Consider the following 27,008-nt stretch of genomic DNA (forward strand, 5'->3'; position numbering starts at 1 on the left):
ATGGTTCGCACAAAGAAAATCGCAGAGAGAATGCACGTGGATTGGGCACGTAGCAAAAGCCATTCAATAAAGTGATTCAGCGCGAAATCTCGTAAGCTGAGTGTATGCGTTATGGTTTTCAGCGATTCGATACGAGCCATGCTTGAAGCGCCCTTATGAATATTTGATGTCGATACCGTTACGTCGGATTGTCTGCATATCCCATTACAGCGCGACGGACACGCTCAACCATACTTTCGCAAATGACTGTATGCATAATAAGAGGAGGCTTTTGTGTTTTCGATTTCATCGGATATTATCCAAGATGTGTAATATTATCTGTCGCGTTGAACCAAGTTCCTATGCATAGATAGTTTTCAAATATTAAGATCTCGTTGATATTAATTGTCTATTTAAATTATAACGAGCGCGGCGTCAAAATGATGGAACTTGCTACGAAGTATTATTTCAGTGCTGCTCCGTAACACGCGATATTTTCCATAACGAATTATTTTTTAACGACATAATTCGTTTAAAAAGATGTAAAGATACATAGATTGTCCTAAAACATTCCGTATAAAAATACGTCAACGAAGCTTTTTGTTACGACGAACTGCCGGGAGATGTATTTAATAACTAAACTCGCTAGAACTACTGTTACCCATTGCTCGACATCCTGTACCGCCGCATTTCCGAAAGGGACTGCATGGATGCATGCATAATGCATGCATAATAAAAGAGCCAGTTTGTAACTGTAATCTATTAGCATTAGACATTACCTTCCACGACGCCGGTAATCCTTTGCATAATATCTGCAATTTTTCCGTAGGAAATGTTGAACGGGGGGTGTTTTAAGGGGCGCGCGCGTTATGCAGCAACGCATCCAAGTTATTTTCGCCGCACTAGGCAAATGCCGTTTACAGAGTCGGCGGTTAATTCGTCGGCAGTAATTGCCAAGTAAACAATCACTTGGCAGAAATTCTCGGTACTTTAAGCTATTCATATACGTTCTTCCCGTTTACAATGTAATATTACGCTCCCTCGCGCGCAAAGACGACGTAACTCTCGCGGAAATTCCAGGGTGCGGAAATGTAGCCAAAGTAAGGCAACATACCGTCATCACCGCCCTTCCGTCTACCGGCCTGTCCATTTATGATAGGAAACCAATGTCCCAATGTCCGTAGTTGACGTTTATTTAAGCGGTGAATTTAAGCTCGTGTATGAAATCGCTTTTTGAATGTTCTTGTTTATGATACTCGGGGGACATCTATAAATCGGGTCTTCGGTGATATTGATTGAACTGCCTTTTAATACCGGAATTTCCACCGACGGAAGGCATCCGCAACGGCATTCAATTGTTATTTGTATCATCGCAATCCTTCCTTCTCGGTTTATCAACATTTTACTGAAATGAAAGATTCTTCCGTCATCCAATTTTATGAAATTGTCGAGATACATTTATCGCTAAAGTTTACTGCGCGCGGCGGAAGTTGAGCTCGATACTTTGCAAGGAGTTTTCGTCCATTTCCTCACCGGTGCATATTCTGTTGTAAATATTTCCTACTGAATGTGAAACAACAATCTGCAATTTCTTAAGTTCAATAAATTCGAAGATATTATTAAAGTCAGTTTAAGTAGCAGCTAATGTGATTAAAAATACACACTAGCTAAGTTTTAAGTTACACACAGAACTTTTATGTAAATGTTTCCTGTAGCAAGGCCATGCAAATTTGATGTTTATGAACAGTTAGGGATTAAGAGCGCTTCGAGAACTCCGGCAGCAAACATATCTTGAAGATGGTAGTATTATTTGTCATTGAATGAGGTGGGTGTACATAATACGACATTTTAACCATTGTCTGAGCACGAGGTAAATATCCCTCCGTAGTGATTTCCTTAATAATTGTTTCGGCAACAGACTAACAGTTGTTACTTCTCTCCCGTTAGCTATTTTACAGAAGGCTGTTAATTCTACAATAACAGTGGAGAATCTCTCGTCCGTAACGAGCGAATTATTCCATCAGAATTCAATTCTCGCGTGTATGCGTAAGTGTGTATGGGCCTGTGTACACGCGCCTGCATTGTATTATGTTTGCAAATGTCTGTGCATCTGCGCGTGTTGTATTAAAGGCGAACTTGAATGAAAGGCATTCATAAATTTGAAGAGATGCACGGTACAAAATAGTGAACAAAATTGTATCGTACCTTCCTCGCTCTTTTTCCCAAATATACGGAACGATCGTTAATAATGTACGAATGCACTCCGATACCGAATTCCATCCTGCAACCCTTCTAGGTACGGCAGAATCGTAGACCCGTCCATCCTCGCGGTATCTCGAAGCTGTTTTCTGGTGAACATTTCCGAGGATATGTAATTTATTCCGAAATGTGTGCCCATCGATAGAAATGTACTTACGTACTTGCGTACAAACGAGTGTCGCAGCGAACGCTGATACAAAAGAGGAACTTTGTGGAGTACATATTACAAAATTAATACACTCATATAAATAGATTCATAGGCTGTTATTATTTTAATTACTTTGGCAATAGTAAAGCCAAAGGAAACTATTTGTTATCAGGATGTTTTACAGTAATTTAATAATTTAAATATAATTCCTAATGTAATTTGATGACCAACTCAATTACTTCTACAACGTATATTAATGCAACTTCCATATTCGTTCTTTATTTATTTTCTCGTAATTTTCACACGACGTCTCGCGATGGAACTCAAAGTGGACGTGTATAACCGTACTGGTGAAGGACACGTTCCTGTTTTACGCGATACTTTAATGAAAACATGTACAGCGTGTTCGGATGACTGAGTCAGACAAAATTCATTGGAATAATTGCTTTACCTTCGCGCGTGGAGTGGTAAAACATACCGCGGGCGAGACTTACCTTTACAGCGAAACACCTAATTACAGCACAAAGAACGACGTACGATATTAAAGTCTCTTATTCTCTATTCAGTATGAATCCAAACAAAATTACGTATCCTGCACCCTCTTCTTTCGCTCTGCTTAGCAACGCGATCACGTACGACGTTCGACTTAATTTGAACCTTGTGCGGCACGAGATACGTCAGTTCAATGGAATTCTCGGATCGAAAGTCTCAAGAGTTTTAAGAAGATGCACTTCGTTTATAGAATTCTCGTGTGGATGTTTGAGAATGAACCTGAAATGTTGTGCATTATTCAATCCGGTGCTATTAGAGTTCTTTCCTCTCATTCTTTCCGTGAAAAGTGTGCTAAGTCGATACTCGAAAGTCCCGAAGTGTATTGCTGTCTCTTTTTCACGATGCTGATTGTCACCCTTAGCTCACTTCGTGCTACGAGATAGCTGTCAGTGACGGGACGATTGGATTTTAAAAGTGTGTCGAAGTCTGTCAACGAGATTGATGTTTAAAATAGGATGTTTTTAAGAGAAATTTTGAGATTATTATTTTTCAAATGTGACAGAATAAACGAGATGTATAATTGGAATAATTAAATTTTCACAACACCTCAGATCCATTTAACGATTAGAAATTATTTATTCGCGAGAAGACATAATTTGCCTTAACTAAATATAATTTGGTTTTACATTAATAACATTTCTCAATCGATGTGTAAAATTAAACTTTGAATCCTAATAGAATCTGGAATATAGGAAATGTAGAATTGAAAACGCCGGTCTTTAAAATATGGAAAACCCAACATTTTTGTTTCTTATTTTATACAATGATTTTATTGAAATGTGAAGTGTTTCGAAACTGGTTTTATTTCTGCTGCATAATAATACATAATTGAGACTTCAAGTTACCATAAGTATTGTAATCGACTCCGAGTTTAATTTCAATTTTGATCGAGTATTTCAAGCAGGGTAATTTAAGATCGACGTGAAAATCTTATCGCGCAGCAATCTTAAATATCTTTATTCATCGCTTTAATGAGATGCTTTCTTAAGCGATTCTATTAAGTAACTCGAGCGCGTCGAACAAATTTCTTTCGATATCTTTTGATGCCTCTGCTGATGCTTATTACATTATCATAAGAATGGATGTGCACTTACAGCCAAGGAGTATCGGTGGACTCGAGTCCGGGTTACCGGCGCCTACTTGGCCGAGTTATATTTGCATATTCTAAAGGGAGAAAGTTCTTAAAAGGAGATTGCTGGAGAGACAGAGAGAAAGCGAGCGAGAGACAGACACGGAGTAAGAGAGTGAGTGAGAAAGGGAGGAGGGGGGAGACATGCATGTCTAAAATGTGTGTCTCGTTCTTGTGATACGCCTCATAAGGATTCGTATCGATTGACGGCACCTTCTGTAAGTGGTATAGCAATATGCTCAGTGCTACAGTGTGTATGTGTGTGTGTATGTGTTAAATTACGTGGCAGTGTGAACACAATTACCCGTATTAATCGATTATCGATGCCGTTATCTCGCATCTTGTTACCGATGATAGTTGATTCGATTACGAATATCGACAATATATTTCCAAAATAAATATAATGATTACGTGTGTGGGTTGTTTGCGTATAAAAATGTTTATGCGTGTAATTGCGACATTTGGTCGAAATTTTGCATTCAGATAGGAGGGAGCGCATTTCTGTTTAGGCGAAATTATATCCTGCGCGAGAACGTAAAGTAGTTTTAACGATATACTGCTAATTTCTCGCTTGTGTCGCGGAGTCTGTCCGATGTAGTAATTGTTTCTTTTCGCATGAGGGACATCATGGTTGTCTCTACCTTAGTAACGTTACGGCCGCTTATTACATCAATATTTAGTGAATAGTTCTAACGAACAGAAGCGGAGCGAAGCAAACATCGGTTACGAGAAGCGTGCAAAATGATATTTCGTTACGCGAGAATTTCATTATAATCTACGCTTAATTATTTAGCTACATATAACAGTTTCCTCTCACGATTTTAATGTCTACCGGAAAAAGACGACAATAATTATTGCTGAAGTCCCTTTACTTTTATTCACTTTTGGTCTCAGAAATGAAACGTAAAACACTCTTCGAAGTTTCCTACCTTTGTGTACGCATAGATATTTATAAGTGTCTCACGTAGAGAGATTTATGGCAGTAATTATTTAACGTGAACGTTACTTGCCTTTTACCGATTTCTAAAGTGCTGAAATATCATAATCTCTTTTGTTACAAAGTTATATATCTTGGTATGAATTTTTCCGCACTTGTAAGAAATAATTGATTATTTTTGACGCAACTTTGACGATCAATAAATATCTGGCAGTAGTTAGATGGGCAATGAATTTTTCAGACTTGTCAGACACTTGAAAACGGACCCACCAGTGTAAAAATCACACGTTGCTCGTTGCGGTTATCAATTTCATTATTTATTACAGTCATAAAGTTGAAAATGGATGTAAACAATCGCACTGTTACGCTGGCCTCGCCCACGTTAAACCGCAGGCCGGATGTCACCCTCGCGGCATTGTTTTCCTCCGCACCCTGTCACCCCTCGTTTCACCACCCTTTTCATATCGCGTCAACATTTGAGAGGCTGGCCCGCACCTCTGTCAAGGACCGCCGAACGTCGAACCCTAACGTGACAAGGGTGGCACGGGGGAAGCGAGAAAGATTTTTTCTTTTTTATACATTGTAAAGCTCGACACACTAGCTACGTGCGAAAATCCTGCCACCCTTAAAGTACCGTGGACCGCCGCCGCCGTCAGCGCGTATCTGTCGCGGTATCCATGGCGACTGAGCACATGCGCGATGGGGTTACTCGGGCCATCCGCCGTGGAACACACCACGGGGGTGGTTTTTCGTGTTGGCACACCCGGGCGGTTGGCTGGGCGGTGTCTGTGGCCTTCACTTTCCTCCCGAAAATCGAAGGCTACGGGGGTGGTAGCCGTCCCTTTTTCCTCTATCTCTCCTCTTCGTCACCTTCTTCGTTTTCCACCTTCCTTCCGTTCCCTCTCTCGTTCTCTCGTTCCCATTTTCTTTCTCGTTCTCTCCGTCCGTATCAATATCTTGCCTTGTTTTCCTTTCTTTCGCCTTCTCTTCTTCGACTTGTCACCACACTTATCGCACCGTGCCCGCCAGGCTTATGTCTCTGAAAGTTTTTCCCTCCGGTGTGCGCGTCGTCGAGCATACACGTGTCAGCGGGGCACGACGTACAGCATCCGTCGCAACGGTGCACGTGTGCAAAACAAGAAAAAATATAAGTGAAAGTGTCGCAGTCCTGGCAATCCGTCGGTCGTTTCGTGCACGCCAATCGTTGGCGCATCCGGCGGCCTCCACCCGTCGTTTACATCGTTTGAAGGCCCCTCGAGGGTTCGAAGACTCTGAAGAGTCTTGAGGCGATCTCGAGCCCGTCGAGCCCGTTTCGGGGCGCGCAAAGTGCCCGGGGAAGAGCTCCGGCGGATCGAAAGAAAGATCGTGTGCCGCATGGATCAACCGAAGCGTTTCCACTGCGCCAGTGAAACTTCGTAGTCACGTGAACAGCGAAGGGTGGCGAAGGGTGAGGGTGAGAAGGTGCGGACCGAGTGTGCCGTAGTCAGCGATACGACGACGAGGAGCGAGATACGTTCCGCGTGGGAAGCCGCCGATGGATCCCCCGATTCTCGCCGACGAAGCTGTACACGTCAATCGATCATCGTTCCAACAGCTGTCCCGAAGATCCGCGCCAGTCTCGATTGTCCCGCGAGCAAGTGCCGACGCGTGTACCGCCGCGCCGATCTCTGGACTCGCGTCCAATCGCAACACTTGGGCATAATTGGCGAACGTCTCGTCGACGCAGACCATTCACGCCGGCCTCCGCGAGCTCAGGACCTACAATGAGCCCGAAGAAACACGCCGCATCGAGCGTGGCAGCGAAACAGCTGATGGGTGACAATAGCTTGAAGCGCGTCGTTTGCAACGTGATCGAACCGCCAATATAGCACGGTGACTTAAATAAGCACATATCTCCCGACCGAGTGCGACGCGGATCGGCGGTGAACACCTGCGTAGCATCCACCTCGTGCGACGGAAATCGCGCGACGCGCCTGGATGCGTCCAATTTTGATCGAGAATGACCTGATTCCATCTTCGGAGCTAAGATCGATCCCGGAGAGTGTCCCTCTCTCCGTCGCCCTGCGTGTCCGTCTCTCCGTTTTCCTCTCTCGCAGATTCCGTAGGAACGTCGTGGCGCGTCCGCAGAAACGGATCTTCGCAGTCGGCGCGGATAATCGTGTCGCGGCCTGACACTACTGCCACATCGATCACTGTCAAGTAGATCGCGCTATCGCACCTTTGTGCGGCTCCACGGAGGTATCATATTTGTCGATCCGGAAAGGACATCTCCGTCGATATTAATGATGCGGATAAGTATAGCTAATTGCAAGTCAAAGTCTCGAATGTCGCTTACTTTATATTCGCAATCTCGAAAGCAATTTATTTCCAAGTTCCAATCGGACTTGTGTCTCTTTATGTTGTCAATTACAACGTGCCAGAATGTTGTTGAAGACACACGATTGGAGAATGAGAATACCTAAAGCTTCTTTAAGTGTCGCAATTCTACGTCTTCATCTCCCTTTTTGTGTTCCTTTATTTAATTTCAAATGCTAAATGCCTCCGCGTACGCTACAATCTTAAAGAAACGTCCGATTTACCAATACAGTTTTGGGAATTTTAATATACTAGGAAACGTCAGGTATTTATGATACTCAATTGTTAAAATTAATCATAAAAATGTTTATCTTAAATATGTGTAATTCCTATATTAACACGTTCTAAGGCTTCATGCTTTTGTAGTTGACTTTCACAAGCTGATCGTCCGAAGGGTCGATCGTGCTCCTTTTTTTTCCCCCACGGGGATCTGTATTCGCTACATTATTGCAATTCCCTCCGCTTGGCTTTGCAGTGATCTGAACCACTCGCGAAAATATCCCCATTTGAATGGCGCACTTATCGCCCGTACTCCAAGCTCTATCACGAGAGCAATATACCAATATGAATGGACAATTTTCGACGCCGTGCATACCCCGCGGGAGCGCGAGCTCGGTACCATTTCTCTCGCGCTCGTAATATATAACAGCTCCCACGCGCGCATCCGCGTGTTACCTACGCTCGAGTTAATTTCGTCGGTCAGCACTAGCGTAGCCGACGCAAAGCCCCCGCTAAATACCTCGAAACCGGGGCGTACGGGCCCTTCAATATCGTCTCTCTCTTGCCCGATAAGTATTCCGATTCGGTCAATTAACCACGAGTCATCCGCAGCCCTGAGAGTGCATAGGGCCGATAATGGACGCCTACTTGCATAATGCATACTGAAATTCTATACCCCCTGACTCTTCCGCAAACCTCAAATGCAGCCTTTTGGGGCGCATCACTTAACGAGGTGCTAATTGAAGGTCGCGTCGATTAAGCTCTCTCTAGGGCCGGATAAGCACGTCCACGCTCTTAGTTGGACGAAACATTTTTCATTTCACCCTCGTCGTCGCCCCATTTTACTCACGGTCTTCGTTTTTCGGTCCTCCATCTTCGGGTAAACGATATTACGTTTTGTTTACTGCGATGTGTGACGTCAACGTCGTGTTATTTTCACAACGAGTCTCACGTGGTTCGCAACGATCCTTTACGATCGGTGATGCATAGAGCAGTGCAAAACGGTTAGCAGCACGCTCCTGCAACGTTTCTTTAGTTATCGCATCCATTATTGCTGTGCGAGATATCGATTCGCTGCCCTCCATTTATACGAATTTCCAATATATCTGAATAAAATGCAGCACGTTTATTTCTGTTTTGTTATTAATCTCTGCTAAGCCAGAATTGCTTTTCAACGAATGCTGATTGTGTTACATCTAACGGAATTGGCCAGATAACATCAAAATACGAAACTTGTGGGTTAGTTAAGGAAACATTCAAAGAAAATCACAAAATAAATATATCTAGATCTAAATAAATTAATTGAACCGCTATGCTCTATTTACGAAACGTAAGCCTATTTTAAACTATTAAATTACTGCTATGAAACAAATAGTAGAAAATACAAAATTATTGTAAAGAATTTTATAATCGCTTAAAATAAAGCTATAAAGTCTCTTTAATAAAATGAAAATAGAAAAACGTACAAATCTTTAAATAAAATAAATTCCAAGTGAATAAGTTATTTTAAGATAAATAAATTAATGTATGTACTACTTTTTATCAAAGGAGAAAACTTTGCAGCGTTGTAAGGAGCAAATTATTATTTAACCACTATTAATATATGAAGCTTAGCAGCTTCTCCGTGTAAAGTTTGTTTATTGAATATGACTCAGCCCGAGCTTCGATTATACGAGCAGCTTTTACTGCGTTAGTAACCTTATTGCTCCGCAATCGCGCAGAGTCTAGATTAAACCAGCTGGAACACCGAAGGGTGGCGCATGGCCTTAATAGCCGCCTTCATTTTTTTGTTCCTTCCCTTATTCGTTTTCCCTTTTTGCCTTTCACGAATTGGTAACCCTACACCTTGTTTCACGCTGCAGGCAGTCTTCGGATCTTTAGAAAGTAACATGACTCTGTTTCATTTTACGCTGATTTCGGTTCTCACTTTACATTTACATGTATTTAACGGAACGGCTTCAAGAGAAGATCTTTTTCTTCAAACTGTTTTGTTAATTTTTTATAATTGTACAATTTTTTATACATATATGGATAAAATTTCATAGACCTTACTTTTTCAGAATTTACAATTTTATGACACTAGCTGTGCTTTTAATTATTTTCTTCATCTTTCACTTTAATAATACGTAGACCTTACGCTCCCCTGTTACGTCATAAGGTTTTAATTAATTTTCTTATATTTCTTTCATTTGTTTTAATCTTAATATTGATCTTCTTTTGTTTCCACTTAAAAGTGCACCAGATATGTATATAATTTCTAATCAAATTATAAAAATGTACAACTATAAGTTTAATGGAAATTATATAACTGAAAATCGAGTGTAATTGCGGTGAAACATTTTAACTAACATGATATATAAAGTGCAATTAATCAAGATCGTTAATTGTAGCAGTATATCGAGTGTGCTACTTGCGTTTGAAACAATTTATCAATATTTAATTGGCTTCGGTTCAGATACAAACGTACTTTACAAAAACACAGAGAAAATTCCCGTAAAAATGTGGTATAACTTTCTAGATAATACTTTTTTCTACCTTTCTCGCATTTCTTTTCCCCTTGTAACCCTTAGTGCGGTTTACACCACCCCCTGGCGTATATACAATCGTAATACATATAATATACAGGCCAGCACATATGTATATGTAGCATATATATTTTTCTGAACAGCGCAGTCATCCGTGCCGAGAGAAAGTGGCCGCGTGACCAATGTCGAAAAAGCAATTCTAGGGTGTGTCACCCCCGTATAATATACGGCAATCCGACAATCGTTCTTTATTTATACCTTATATTTTGTCCTATCACCCTACATTCTTTTACTTCCCGTGGTGTAATTATATTGATGACCGTTACTGACATTCGAGTCACGTGCACAAACCACCTGTGGATGATAAATTCAATCCTACACTTTCTATATTATTTGTGCATTATTAACTCGCGTAGCAAATATATGCTAGTAATTGTTATGATAGTGATGCACAGATGTGTACCAATTTATGTTATTTTATTACAAATTTTTGAATTTGATTTATATGAATTGATATACGAAGACAGAGCCACTCCTGGAACGCTACATTTTTTACAGATAAAACTTTTCCCGCATACATACCTTGAGGGAAAAATTTTAAAACTTTTTTTACGTCTATGTAGAAGAATGTTAAACTGGAAAGACGTTAAAATAAAAATGATTTTTAAAGCAACAGGTTAAACGTAGCAGCCGCCGTTGTTTTAGCACCTGGCTGTGCTATGAAATATAATATAAACACGTAGGAAAATAATATTATAAAACTTTAATAACCAATTGACCAAAAGCACTATAAAAAATTGTTTTATTGCTTTGATGAAAGCAATGCCTATTGAAAATTATTAATTTTTCTGTAACATATATGTGCTTTAATAATATTAAAAATACGACTGAATGAGACTAACGGAAAAAAATGAAATATTTTATAAACTGCTGCAACGAAGCTAATTGTTGGCTATGACTGTCTCTGTGACTTTTTGAACGTGTACACGTGTATATCTTTTTCTCATATCTAGTTTAGAGTGAAATATTTATTTCACTCGCCGTACGAATAAACGATCAATTAATATGTTATTATATACATAGAGAGACGCGCGATATACACACTGCTTGTCTTGTGCTTTCGTCAAATAATTATGTATACGTTTAAACGCAATGTTTCCGGTTTGTGCATATTACGCGTCGAATTTCACTCATGAAACGCGTGGATAAGCAAATAGTCAACTCACGATAATCGCACTGATAATTCCGCCTCAATTTCGAGCTCATGACAATTTCAAGGCGTAGTGCGATTATTGCTAACCGTAGTTGCGTGAAATGCTATATTACCGTCAAGAGAAGAAATAAAAATCTTTTTTTTTCAGCGCTTTAAAGAAACTAAAATTTGTTTCGTTCGTGTAAAACGATAGGGTTGATACAAAAATGTCAAAGAAAATATAAATATTTTAACGATCGCCTATATATTAAAAAAATTTTGAGTATTTATTGTCACTTTGCATATTAGAAAAAAGGACAATCAAAATAGCAAAGCTGCCATTAACAAATTAATTTTCTTTAAAATGAGAAATAAATTCATATAATGCATAATAGAATTTATAGTAAAATACCATAGAACCGGGCTTGAAATGATTAAGCTCGTAGCAGTGAAATTTGTGTAGCGACCTGTCTCATCATTCGACACGGTTTAATGATTTGCAACTCGGCCATTAATGATAAGGGTTTCTGCCTCTCATCGACTTTATCGCATCGCACCCCCAATTCGTATCGAATTTAATTTCACGCGTTTGATTGCGACGAGGGGTTGCCGTGCGAATGAAAATGGATGGAAAAGAGGAGAAAAAGAAAATTGACGCGAAAAGCCTTGAATCAGTAAAGCAGGAAGTTTGCGAGATCAAATTTACACTAGATTCTACCTACGTTTTAAGAGAATTGATCTTTCTCTTGTTTTCCTATTAGAGTCATGTGAATAGAATTACGGCCTTGCTTCAACATTGGTTTTCGTCGTGGCGCACAGAAATTTATATTGCTATTATTATTACTAAAAGATATAATTAAAAAATTGTGCTTCTAATGCATTCTACGTGATATATTTCTAAATACTATATAGAAGGCATTTTATTTGTTGAATACTTTAATTAGAATAGCGCTTGCGTTGATTATATTGCGCGAAATGTTAAGTACATTTAAATCGAGCAGTGTTTTCTAAAAATATATTATTGATTTACTTGAATTAAAATATCTACAATGTGTATTGTTGACTTACATTGTTAATTAACTATTATGCAAAGTTTTAACAACTACGCATTTATTAACAAGCACATCACTAGAAGAGCTGTGGTGTATAACTTTAGGTCAGCATTTTTGCTTAATTAATCGCGCTCCATTATGATGAAGTGCATCGATGAGAGCTAATTTTTATGATTAAAATGCAAAAATGCACATGTTTCTAGTAAAATGTATCGATGTAAGAGAACTGAAACATAGATTGCTTTTGAAAATTATACATGAAAAATAAGCAGCGGTGCGCACGCGGTTATAGGCCAGAAAATGAACATTTAATTAGCTTGCTTTGTCAGATCTTTGCATATTCTTCATCGCATCAAATTCAATTCTAACTTTTCAAGTTAGACAAAAGAAGAGAAATGAGGTAAACGGGTAAAATTGAGATGAAAGACCGCGCTTAAAGAAGTAACATGAATGATGGGATTAAAAGTTTTTGACCAGGTATTTGAAAAATCGCTAAGAGCGCAAAAACTTCACGTGGGTAAGAAATTTTATAGATTGTCTTGGAAGATGAAATATCTCAGAGGAGAATAAAATGCGTACATATAATTAAAAGCGTACGATGATGTTATAACGATTACATTAATTATAATACTTTTATTATATCTTCCTAAATAATATTGGAGACAGTAGATGTAGGGTATAGAAGCATTTAAGATGAAATAGTGTAGAATTAAACAACTGAAATCTTCTGTTGAAAGAAACAAATAGAAAAGGTAAAGTCATTAGTTTTCGTCTAATAATTTTGCAGAAATAAAACTTAACAATGAATTATTATGATGATACAAATTTAATACAGTTGTCTTTGAAGTAAGGATTGTAGAGTTAATACTCGAGATAAGTAGCATTAACCATATAATTTCGTCATTTGAAATACATTGAGCATAAGATAGCTTAAAAATCATGGATGGAAAAATAATGTCCTCTGTACTTCAAGGAGTAGAAAGCCCGTGCGAGAGACAAAATTGAAATTTACGCTAATATTTGAGACGCGTAACGAGAGTAATTTAATAACTTCGACGATATCGGAAATTCATTGTACAAACTGAGCAATCATCAAACTTACGTGATTGACATTCTAATTATTATAAAATAATACGTCGTCGATTTCTTACGTGACCAATTCCTTATAATTTAGAATAAAACATTTTCTTAAGGAATTGATCATTTTAAATAGCAGCTAGAATTAAAATTTAATATTAAATAAAAATAATGAAGTGTACACTGTTTCTTTTTGGGTAAATTTAATATGATCATTGTAGAAAACAAAGCTGTCTTTAACAATAATAATTAGCTAGCGATAGATATATATATTTTAAATATTAAATCTAATTACTTAACTTTCTTTGTTAAACGAAATTTTTTCCAAAGTTTCGCTTTGATATTGGATTGGAATAAAAGAATATTCCTACAATTTTTGCGGGTGCTCTATCTAACTTTAAGATTCCTGAATAGTGCCCCGTGAGCCATATCTGCCGTTTCAATTCCCTGCAATCTCGCGGTTCGATTTCTCTTTTTCCCCCCATTTCGCTCGGTACGGATCAAAAGTGTAGGGAACCGGGCTGACTTTTGTTACTTTCAACTTTTTGCAAAGCTGAATATCGTTTCGGAAAGATAAAAGTTACATTAACTCGACTACAATTTAATTCTTGAATTAAGAATTCAGTTTTAAATACATGTCACTAATTACAGGGTCTGTAACATAATTTTTCAAATAAAAATATGAAACGAGAGCGTAATTTTCTAAATATATGGATATTATGACGTAGAAGTGACAATTGCTATGTTTATAGTCTTCAATTTCTCTTTGTGCCGGAACTAAAAACCATTATTACTAACCTTACAGTCAACTCACGATGCATAAGTAGAACAGACTTCTAACTATAGCGTAATTAAAAATTCCGTCACGACGCGAGAGGGCTTGCAGTCGTGCGTATCTATGCGAGCGCTATTAATATGGATTCGTCTCCAATCTGTATTCCTTCGCATTTCCGATCGCTTAAGTCCTATTTCTATCAATAACTCTGACAGTACGTCGAAACGAGAAATGGCTGGAATAGGTTTGACGTTGCTGAGATCTTGTCAGATAACGATACCCGGATATTTCCGTGAATCCTGTTATCACCGATTTCCCGTTCGCATAAATAGCTCTAATCCGATACATCTCATAACAACCTTGGCACCATCGAGATATCTTGTATCTGTCGGAAATTGTGCATTCCTATTCACGCAATAGATATGTCATTTAAGAAATATATTAACATATTAATGTTTTATAAAAATATTTAACATTGTATACGTATGCAAAACATTCGTGCCGCGTATTAATAGTAAAAATATATGAAGAGTAAGTTGGTAAGTTTATACAAAATATAGTGTAGTTAAAAAAAATCGGAGGGTTCACCTATTCGGGACTTTATCCAACGCTGTTTATCAATGGATCATCTTCCGTAACTGGGCAATTCCTCTAATGCCACCAATGTAGCAAAATAGATCACCGTTGTAGCAAAATAGATCCTTCGACACATTTCACGGCCAAACTCTTGCAATATTATTCGACACTCAAACTTCACCGAAGGCGGTCATCGGTTGCGGGAATTCCGTACAACGTGACTGCGATCCTTCCGAGGTACTTTCCGAAATCCGGAGCTTAACTAGAGCCGACATGGCTATCTTCCTAAACTTCGGCATCAGTTCCTATCGGTGATTCCGCGAGTGACGGCATAACTTCGAGTTTGTCGAGAAACACGCTCGGAAACCGCAGAATCCTGCGGGTGTCTTTTCCCGTTAACGACGATTTCCCGTTACGGAACGAGCACGGACTTGTTTCTTACATGATCTTACTATCTTTATAAAATTAGCTTCGCTTTTCGCGGCTCCCTTGTTTCAGATCACACTCAAGCGTCCGTGAGATTAGGATTTAGAGATGTACATGCGTCTGATTATTTCTGTTCCGTCTTAAACTTTGTAACATACAATTAAAAGATTTTAAATTGATTTTGACTTTTAAACGTTATTATATATAGGTATCCAAATATAAATCAGCGTACAGCCCATTGAAATTATTTTATTTTAAAGCTAAAAATGGATTATTTTATCTCGGTTGAAACACAAATGAATTTTATAATTTTCAAAATTGTAACAGGCTATGAAAATACGCGTATAATCTATTGAGAAAACTATACAATGATCAAATTGTGTTTCAAACAAACGGTTGTTAATTGCAAAAGCTAGGCAGATACTTGTGCGTTTCACATGGAAACCTTTGCTCTCGTGAAATAATAGCTAGATTGGTCAATTTGATATTTCGTTCACGACGTCATCGTGAAATGAGTATGGATGCTGTAATGCAAATTTTCTGCTTATCGCCTCTGCACTCTGTGGATAACACCAATTTTCATAAATCAGATCAAACGCGACCTGGTTTTTCCTCTTTCCTTCCATGTCCATTTAATTCTCGAAACAGTCAGCAAAAAGCAGGAGAAAAACATTATTCCGTGTTGTTGGCGCGAATGAGAGAATGCAAGAGCGAGAACATCGAAGCTCCGTCAGTCGAATAACATTTCCGTCGATTTCTGTACTGTGCACCCTACGACAGACAGATATATCACAAGGGAGAGAAAACGAGCTCGTGATATAGCACGGACCCACATTCTTTACTGCCCGTTGTTGTTTGGATTTACAACGCTTTTTTTCTTGCGAACGTTTCCATTCTATCGCATGTCATATTGTCGGCGAACCTGATAAACGAGTATCCGATACGATCGAGAAAATCTAACCCCTTGAAAAACTTGGTATCAAAACGTACTTATTTCCATTTTTTTAATAATAATATTTGTAGCGTTTTTTATTGCGCTTCAAATAAAACGCACAAACATTTTCGCAAGAGACTAACAGGAAACTCGAAGATGTAGAAAATTTTTTCTAATGTAGCGAGTGCAATTAACAAGCATGGACTTCATGTTAATTACTACTATAATGAGGTACTGAAGTTTATCGCTGAAACGAATTTTTTTACGTAAAAAGAAGGAAAATATGCATGCTAACCAAAAGTAACCATACGATACGTCGCTATAATTAGCAATTAATGTGGTATTACACGCGAAGGTGGTTCTCCAACGGACGGATGAAAATCTCAGTAATTGGTTCAGCCACGGTCCTGACGCTCTAGATCCTCGCGAAATTATCGAGCCGATTAATTGAAAGCGTCGTAATTGCTTCCGGCCAATCTTGCTGTTGCTGGGCAAAGAAATACTAATTACAACAGAACTGAATAGGATTTCTCGAGAATATTGTTGAATTATCGGTAGCCATACGATCGAGGTGCGATTGTATTTAATTTCAAACTTTGTTTCTTCGTATCGTACATTCGAATACGTTTCGCGCTCACAATCAAAACGCTGCAGACAGAGCCGTTTTTGTTATCAACCGTTCTATTATATCAATTTCAAATGTTCGTGTATCCATCTGTTGCACCCGTCGTTAAACGTGTTCCGCAGAGCGTAAGAAATGTAGCTCGGTTCTTGAGAACGAAAGCGGGGAAAGAGAATTAAATAATGGAATTAAATACTGAGAACTTTAATATCTATATGCCTAAGGATTAAAGGATTTATGGTTTTAATTACTCAAGCATTTAAGCACTTGAGCACATAAAATTTCTGTAAAGCTTGGGCACGGAAGAGCCTTGGTATTTAAACATTCTAACGGCAAAGAATCCGAGAGAACATAAGTATCTTACTTATTAACGTATTCGAGATTTGATTTGCAATTACGGATTATCCGCCTGACATCGATGCAAATCCCGTTTTGTCTTTCAGTATCTTCCTAAGTACCGGCGATGGACTTTTCCTCGAAGCTTCACCAATTTTTCAATCTTCGTGTCTATAAAATATCGTTGTCTGTTTTATGCTAGTGAATCAAATTTCATCTTTCTTCTACAAAATACAATATTGTCGTGTTTATAGTATATGAGAGAAATATATTTACAGTTTTTAAAGTTAAATAATGTATATATATAAACACTAGAAGAAAAGGTGTTATTAAAGTGTCTTATCTCGTTGTGATGGAATGTGATAAGTGTTTTCCATATATAATGCCTCGTGCATTAATTAAATATTAAATAACTAAAATATACAACAATATATCATGGAAGATAGCTATAACATTATTAAATAAATTTAAATTTACAAAGAAGTCCAGCGGGTAAAAGTGTGCATAAGGTGAGGTGTCTTACAGCTTGCAAGTGCCGTGTGTAAGTGTAAATCTTCAATAATGACAATGACGAGAGTACGAAAAAAAAATACGCCATGGTGACTGAAACATTACTAAAAATGGAGCATAATATACGGCAGATTATTTATGATTAATGTGAACTTGTTAGTCTGTATTTGTGACCGTGTACCTGATTAACTCTAAAATGGAACAGTAAACGCTTGAAGAGAAACCAATCTTTTAAAGCTAGAAGAAACTAGAAGAATCAAATTAGCGAGTCAAGAGGGGGAAAAAAAATGCGTGGCTTATACGTTCTCTTGATGGTGGGCGCACTGGTCGCCTCATCGAGGGACGGATTAAAGTCGTCGATCGGTCAGATCGATCATCAAAAATTAATGAGAGGCAGTAGCAATATCTCGCTGCCACAGCTCCACGTTGGCCTGATAGTGCCGCACACGAGTTTCGGGGTGCGAGAATACACAAGAGCTATCAACAGGGCGGTCCTGAATTTGCACAGAGGTCATGGCAGGACTAAAGGCCAGTCCAGGTTCTCTTTTCTGGACAAATACGAGTTTACCCCGTCCCAGGTCAATAGCACTATGATGAAGCTCACACCGAGCCCGACAGGTAAATATTTTCGCGACTGATTGAATCTCGAAGAGAATGCGTTTATTCTGTTGTCGGACATAGGAGTTAATATCTATATTTCATAACGTTTCATTCACGTTTGAGTCTTTCATGACACATGTCTAATAGAAATGGTCAATGTTATACTTAACAATGTATTTTTTGATTTGCCAAAGTAGGCGTAATATTTAATTAACATAACACTTTGCATAATTTCTCGTAACATTAATTTCTTTTACGTTTCTCTGAATTGGTGTGAATGTATGATGATATTTACGCGAATTTCGATAAACACTGGTGAAACTGATACAGATCTGGCGGAGTCTGATGCGACTCCAACAGGTAAATAAGCTACCACGTGAGATCGAGGACAAACGGTGTTTGTTGAGCGGATATACGTATACCGGATGCCGGCGATACAGCCGGCTAACATTGCAGGGTAATAAGATGGTCACTGGAATAGCGATGTTAAGTTCAAGTTCTTACCGACATATTTTAGAAAGCGTTGACAATATGCAGTACAATAATAACGTTAAAGATGTAGTAGAATATCTTTTTGTATTACACGCGTATATTTTTAACAGGCAGATTTCACGAATATGCATAACAGTTTGATAAAATTTCATTAACAATAAGCAATCGGCAAAAAGTAAAATTGCTCGCAGTGGCGCGCGTTATGATATTTCTCCCTTGCATTCGGTGTTTGAGGTCTCCTTGCGCCGCGTGTGAACATCGCCGAGCAAACACAACTGCGCGCAGACCCCTCGTAATTTCCCGTCTGACGACGTTGGTCAGGAAGATTTTACCATGGGAAATATTTCTCAGCGCGTTGTTCGGTCGTAGGAGTGATATACGACCCGTCGGAATTAACATTGGCGCATTGCGTTTCTTTGCATCCGAAAGATGTCCTGGGGAGCCAATATTTCAGGCTTAACTCACACGTCCATGACGACAGAGAGGAGTCAATGTCGGTGTATTTACGCGCTTGCCGTCACACGGTGTATGATTCTCGCGTCGCAAATTTCCACCTCCGTTTGATATTTGGATAGCGTACTGGCTGTTCCAATCTCAGTGTTTACAAAATGACCGCGACCGTACCGCTTTAAGGCACGTGACGACGCTTTGAGCTTTAAAGCCTCCTTCTTCCAGGTAATACGTAGGGAGAAAAGCAGTATGACGGAGAAATGATCGCATTATTAACGCTTGAATGGTCATAGAGTGCGACTTCCTCAAATTCTTTGAGATCGCGATAATTGTGCAAAACATATTGTTGCGTATGATTTGATTTTTTGTTACATTTTTATTTTTAGTTTCTTAAAATAATTATTACAGAATAATTATTACAGAATAATTATTACAGAATAACGTGAAAGTCGATGTAATTATTTTGCTAATAATATCCGCGAGTAGAGATGTAAGATTTTATCGAATAACGTGAACGCTATCTAAACGATTCAATAATTCTAAATCCAATTAGTTGCGGAAAGGTATTAAACATCAAACCAAGTTTAGAGAACAGACGATCAATTAAGCGGTTATCGATTAAACTCGTTTCATTGTACAAAGTATCAACTGTCATTAGTTTCGTGTTTACGGAAACGTCACTGTACTCTGGGCGAGCTTTTAGACTAATTGTGAGATATTTACTCGGGGCGCTTAGTGTGCATTCAATTAAACTTATCTCAATTTATACTTTACGATAAGAAAGTTTGGTAAACACTTTTACCTCCTGAATTCTTATATTCCGTCATGACGTCAAATCCTTCTCGGACAAATTTCAATTAAATAGAAGTTTAAAATTTACGACTGAAGGTAAAACTGCGGCATATTAAATTTGCATGAAAAATGTTCAGTTAAACGCGAAGGAATAATTAAACAGTAATGTGTGCAGGTACAGTGTTTCATCATACGTTTACATTATATATATATTATATTTTTATTACCTAATTACACAGTTAACAAGCTCAATTTATAACATAAAATTTGACAGTGATATAACATGTTACTTAAAAAAAATACTTAGTCCGCGTATTGCGTATAAATTTTTATATTATGATATAATGAGAATAAAAAGATCCACATTTATGAACTTGCTAAATAATATACATATTGGGAATTCTTTTCAAGAATTCACAGCGTGAAACAATTTGGGCAAGTGAATAATTAATTATTATTTGTGCTTAGAAGCAGTAATTGAAAAAATATTAAGTAAACGCCTTAGAAAATAATTGTGATGCTCTTGCAATATTTTTAATATAATATTTTCAAATGTGTGCTTTTGGAAAAGTAGAGCAATCCTGTCTAATTAAATGTTTCCAGATATATCTTGAAATGATTGCGTGACATCGACAGTGCCAACTGCTAAATTATTTTAACATTCTTTACAGTTGTTTCTTGACATCCCCCACGATCGCGCTAAATTTCTTCTACGTTTACTTCAGACACAAATCTGCTGCAAATTAAAAAGAATTACATTTCTATTGTATTAGAGTATCGCACCTGTTCCACGATATTAGCGACAGGCTAACTGAGTTAATAAAAAGTTTTGCCCAAGCAGACACAATATATTGTTCAGTAGAATAAAGCTGTATATAGTCAGACATAATCAGTCACGTTCTTATGACTATAGAGAAGAAATCAAAGTTACTTGCTTAATTATTCTGGACGATAGAATAATTTTCATAAACGTTGCTTGTGAAACTATAGAAGCCTATTCCGCACGCTAATAATTGGCTGATTAATTAATATGCGGTTAAGCTGACTATCGATATACGAGCGTTAAGCCACAGGCGGCCAAGGCAACATTCCCAAGCTAGTATCTCCGATTACGTAGCGTAATCATTACCGATATTGTAATTACTGGTGAAATATCTTCGTGGCCAATAACGCGGAATCCTCGATTTGTCAGGATTGTCGTTATTGGTGTTATAATTGTTGGTCGAAACAAATGCGACTGATTTCTAGTTCGCCAATGTAGATGTGCTAACATTAATGGCTCAGGATTGGCGGAATCGTGTTAAGATCTTCTAAAATATCGCGATCAGAATAACGCCAAACGCAGTCCTGTAGAGGTGGCTAATCTTGATAAATTACACATACAATTACGCGTTACGTTAACTGGATTTACGTCGGCATCAATGCGAATTAATAGATTACATTAAATCGCGAGGTATATTCCGATAATATATGGAATGGCATTATGTAGAAATAGATATATAATTTGATAATGTGAAAAAAAATAAATATGCGACTATTACAAAATTAAATCAAACCGGATATTAATTTGGCACTTGTCGGATGAGACGAGCAGCGCCCCACATTTGCTAATTCCATGCATTCAATTTTAAATACCATTTGCTGTACAAGCGAGAATCCAACATTCCATTAGGAATTATTAATTTTCGCGAAACACGCAAAGTCGTAAATAACCCATTCATCGATTTAAACCAAATTCCAACGGGCCGTAAATAATCTGCTCGTTAATAACACTTGACGAGAATTTAAAACAAGCGGCTCTAATTCATCGAGTTCGTCGCCCACTCTGGACATTTATCGCTTTTAAGTACGGTCATAATTCATAAATTTCGGGACAAACATAATAATGCAAAATACCTTTTGCTATGTACGTTCATCAATAAATGCAAAATACCTTTTATTATGTATGATTACCAATAAATGCGTGACCAAAATCTCTCAATAATAATTATGCAATTTTGTTGTGGCTAATAAATAATACATTATTGATTTTGTCAGAGGTCAATCTGTGCGCTACATTTCTTACAAAATTCCCTCTTAATTATAATACTTAAAAAGCTTGAGTGTTTTAACTGTTTTACTACACCAAAGTTTATCTTAGCGAAATGTGTACGTTCAATCTCAACAAATTACGAACGCATGGTCGACGGGGCACTCGACTATACTATGTTCCGAAGTCAAGGTAGTTCCTGATCAAAGGAATTTACGTTAATCGACTTGCTGTTGCTTGATATAGATTTAGCTACTACATTCGTGGTATTACGTTTTCATTAATTCGGGACAAAGCGTAATGTACATATAAAGAGGGGTGAAACTTGGCCCGTTAATTTAATATAATTCTGGGGATATATTCTGGGGATATGTAACTTCTATGGATCGTTAGAATATATCTCTGAATCATCATTTTTTCTATGAATATTATGTTTTACGGTTTCTTTCGTCACGTAACATAAATCACATACATCAACCATATCCGTGTATTATTATGGCTTTCGAATAGTCTCTAATAATCATATATAATACATATTTGTATTTTTACAATTTAACATATGTAGTCAGCGATGCACAACTCTGGTGTTGCAAATCGTATCAGTGAGCGATAAATTACTTTTTATTTTAATGTGGCATTGTACTCCTTAAAACGAAACCAAATAATTTGGAAATTGTTCAAACGTTTTCCGGCATACACCGTCCAAGATTTGTAAGGTGCGAAAGGTGCAGGAAAACTGTCGATTTCCTTAAGACTTTCTGCACCTTCTGCACCTCGGACTGTCGGTCCATAAAGCATTTGTGCACTCTCTAAAAATCAATTGGCGAAGTGTCATTGGAAACATTGAATAGCCACTGATTTGCAGTTATAAGTATACTACTGAAAATTACAGTGGTATACTTATAACTGAAAATCAGTGGCTATTCACTATTTCCAGGGATAATCCACTGATTGACTTTTAGAGAGCAGGGTGCACAGTATACGGGTTTGTTTCCGCGCGGTTTCTCGCAACGCAATCATTTCCTACACTGAGAAAAATGTTCATTGGATAAACCAATTAAATAGTGTGTCCGATGGTTAATTTTTCCGATTACGTTGATCGTTTCTGTAATTTTTCTTTTAAGTAAATGTGCAAAATGTTATATAAATATTGTTTTATTGTGTTAACTGTGATTATGACTTTCGTGGTAATACTATATGTGTATACACAACTGGTGTTACGTTAAAATAATATTACTTGATAATGTAGTCATATTACGAATCAAATTAATTACCCACGTATTTTCATGACGTGGGTATCAAAGGCATATGATTACCATTCGTATATTTCAATTGTTCTCAACTGACTGGATTGATTTCCTCTCGGATTTTAATCAAATTTTTCATTAAAATTTCAAGAGAAATAGATAAAAGATGAACGCAGCCAATCATGTAGGTTGAATGAATTATATCAATCATTTTATGATAAATGCAATAGTTACATATTTTAATAAGTTATTTGCACGTAGTTCCACAATTATACCAAATAAATAAAGCGATCTATAGATACAATGAAAGTGAATCGTATTAGCGCAGTGTATTCTTAAATTTGTCAAAGTATGAATTATATTTTACATCTAGTTTATTTTTAAATAGTGTGCAATTACATGAAACTCTTAAATTATTTTAAGATAGTAAATAAAATTAACACAGAAAATTAAATTAATATTTCACAAGCAAATATAATATATACATATATTAAGTAGGCTATTGTCAAAAATCAACAAGAAAAATGCGTTTTATATGAATACAGTTTCATAAATATAAAATAGTTATTCACACATAGAGAAGAAAATGTTGGTTCTTTTGTTGAAATATTTATAACTTTTAACAGGATGAAATCTATTTCAACCTTCATTAAATTCAACAAAATGAAGATTGGGAAAAAACGCGTGTGTCAAATATACATACATATTTTTTAATGGCATCTAAAAATCTGTCATATTCAAATTACAACTACTGTACAAGATGTTTTAAAATTAGAAGTGGTCGTTGAAGAGATCATATAGCGTAAGACCATGGGATAAAACCCTTTTATGACGATCAATCTTCTCTGTACTTGACTGAACAATGGAACACTTGTATTTCACGAAACATTATATCATAAGAGTGTTTTACGAGCCAGAGAATATTTTTGAATTAATGCAGTTATCAAGTTACACAGTTACACATACGATTTCCATGAATGCGAAACAATTTCAAGCCGCCGGTAAATATACAAGTTTATCTAAAATATATGGATTATTAATTTTGATCTACTGTTCGATCAATTGTAAGACCAACACAACTAGTCCAGTTCTATGTTACAGTCCTCGTGCTGTTTATTAAATTGGATCGGATAAGCCAAATGGAAGAAATATCGCATGAAATAAAAATCAGTTAAACTAAAACTTGCAATTACTCTGTATTTCGAAATAATAAGGGCAGAACGAAAACGAGGTCAGTCGGTTAAGCGTGTCGCTGCGTGAGATAGGTTGAACCTACATTCGTGGCCGCCGTTCCGTCGTCGTTTTGCTTCTCGCTTTTCGAAAAATGGGTGTGCGTGTGATAAAGGCGCGGAGATAAATTCAGCGGGAAAGAATAACGCGCGGCGTAACTGGGATGGTCGTCGCAAAAAGTTGAAGCTACACGTCCCGCTTTATTCCTGCGGCTAAATGATAGTGCATTCGGTATGTAGATGCGCTTATAAATTGCTCTGATGAAATGAAGATCCGCTTGATCTAACTCGATTGTCGTAATTTGCAAAGTATGACGCCAATCGTCCGCCAATATTTATTCGATTAGATTGCTAATCCAATCGTTCGGTAAAATTCTAAAAGTAAAGACAAATTGGAAAGAGAACATAATGAACTGAAATAAACGATTGTTATTTCCACTCATTTGTTATCGTTCTGTAGGTTTCGAATTATTGGAAACCATTAATGTGTATTACGTCAAGCAGCGCTATGCAAATATTAATAGGAATTAAAGATTTTTTAAATTTTTCTTTAAATAAGGTCAACACTTGGAATATTTATTTATTCGAATTATTAATTATCGAGTAATTTTTGTGTTTCAGCTATCCTGGACTCACTTTGCAAGGAGTTTCTTTCGCTGAACGTATCGGCCATCTTATACCTTATGAACTACGAGCAATACGGACGTAGTACGGCCAGCGCTCAATATTTTCTTCAATTGGCCGGTTACTTAGGAATTCCTGTGATCGCATGGAATGCCGATAATTCCGGACTGGAGCGAGTAAGTTGATATAACAGAAATGAAAAAGTACGAAAGAATTTACGAGTTAATGTTTCTACCGAGCGGGCAAACAATATTTGCTCGCGGGTGAATTTTTCATTAGCATCAAAGAATTTCTCGAGTTATATTAAAATATATGAGGTAAATCGTGCGGTTTGCAATGAAGCAAGTTCACAGCATTTGCTCCTTCTTTCTCTATGTATAGACATCGAAAGATTTTTGTGTAATGTAAAACTGAAATTTAAGTGAAATGAAGTTATACAGTTGGCGTATTTTCGCCAACATTCGTGAAACATAACGGAGATTCCGTTGGTTTGCAGCGGGCGTCGCAGAGCAACCTACAGCTGCAACTGGCACCGTCGCTGGAACATCAGACCGCGGCGATGCTGAGTATCCTGGAGAGGTACAAGTGGCATCAGTTTAGCGTAGTCACCTCGCAAATAGCTGGTCACGACGACTTCATACAGGCGGTCAGAGAGAGAATCTCCGACATGCAGGACACATTCAAGTTCACCATACTGAACGCTATTCTGGTTACGGAACCACATGATCTGATGGAGCTAGTCAACAGTGAATCTCGAGTGATGCTACTGTACTCGACCAGAGAGGAGGCTGCTTCTATCCTGAACGCTGCCAGGGATTACAAAATTACCGGTGAAAATTACGTGTGGGTCGTCACGCAGAGCGTTATTGAGAATCTACAAACCCCCAGTCAGTTCCCGGTCGGAATGTTAGGTGAGTGGCAAAATTTATCGCAACCACGTATTTGCGGCTAGTGGATCTGCAAAATCACATAAGTTTGGAATACCCCAGGAAGATCCGTGTGTGCGAGTCTTCAGCCAAATTATGCGAGAACTGTGATCCGCGCGTTAAAACATGCAGATACGGAAATTAATTAAACAATTGTGGTATATTTTAATTATATTTACAATTTTTATATGTGTAGTTTTGATTCAATTTTGCTGGGACATTTTCATACTTAAGAAATTAAGTTTTTGTAAGTTTCTTTCTCGTCTTATAATTAATTAATAATAACAGTACATTAAAACATATTCCAAAGATTAAACAATTAGGTTTATTTATTATATCAAAGTTTTAAAATAATTGTTCCTTAAGTAAGACACGATACAAGTACGTACATATGCATGTAGTAAAAGAAAAACAATTCTGATTAATTATTAATGTACATATGCGTTGGAAATATAGGTGTATGTATGTAACCGTCGAATATGCTAGGCACCGCGGTAAAACGGGTGCTATATTTACGTCAGTTACATACGTTAACACTCAGAATACGTCTTTTATCGATAAGAATGCATGCCTTTCAGGCGGGTAGACGGGAAAGTTATTCACACCGTGACCAGAATCGCGGAAACAGAAAATTGATTCCTTCCTTGAGAATGTTCCAAGAATATCCTTGAGGGAAAAATAAATTCGTCGAATTCCTCCCAGTGAACCACGTGGAATAACATAACTCGGATTGAATCTCTTGCGTCTGAATTTCTGCGAGCTAAAACTAGCGCGATAAACTCCCTCTATGTAGTACGCAAACACCCCGTGTTCTTAAACACGATTGCTATGAATCGAGCAAAGTAAACGTTGCTTATATTTAATATTCTCTAGCTCTCTCTCCCGGTGCTGCAGGAGTGCATATTCAACCATTCGTATGAATCCACATTTATTTTAGCTAATACGAAAAAAAGTAACAATTTTACATATTTCATCAAAAAGATGTTATGTGCTATTTGCAGCTCTGCAAAATTTCT

At 37.6% G+C, this 27,008-nt stretch overlaps 1 protein-coding gene across 16 annotated transcripts in view; it reads left to right on the forward strand.

Moving 5' to 3' along the window:
* The window catches only part of LOC105569254 (glutamate receptor ionotropic, NMDA 2B), a 160,524-nt gene that overhangs the window by 91,908 nt on the left and 41,608 nt on the right, over positions 1–27,008 (forward strand). For 13 of the 16 annotated variants that reach the window (XR_001009487.1, XR_001009488.1, XM_012025571.1 and 10 more), the window contains 2 exons: positions 25,064–25,242; positions 25,563–25,977. Coding sequence is in view for 14 of the 16 variants with exons in the window: in XM_012025571.1 (XP_011880961.1) it covers positions 25,064–25,242; positions 25,563–25,977 (594 nt within the window). In the remaining 2 variants the exon portion in view is untranslated. Of the gene's footprint in view, positions 1–5,633; positions 7,243–17,200; positions 18,222–25,063; positions 25,243–25,562; positions 25,978–27,008 lie in introns of those variants that run through there. The other 3 variants (XM_012025576.1, XM_012025575.1, XM_012025577.1) reach the window with 3 other exon arrangements.

This window comes from Vollenhovia emeryi, unplaced genomic scaffold, assembly GCF_000949405.1.
Source record: "Vollenhovia emeryi isolate VEMERY1.0 unplaced genomic scaffold, V.emery_V1.0 DF939125.1, whole genome shotgun sequence".
Classification (NCBI taxonomy): Eukaryota; Metazoa; Arthropoda; class Insecta; order Hymenoptera; family Formicidae; genus Vollenhovia; species Vollenhovia emeryi.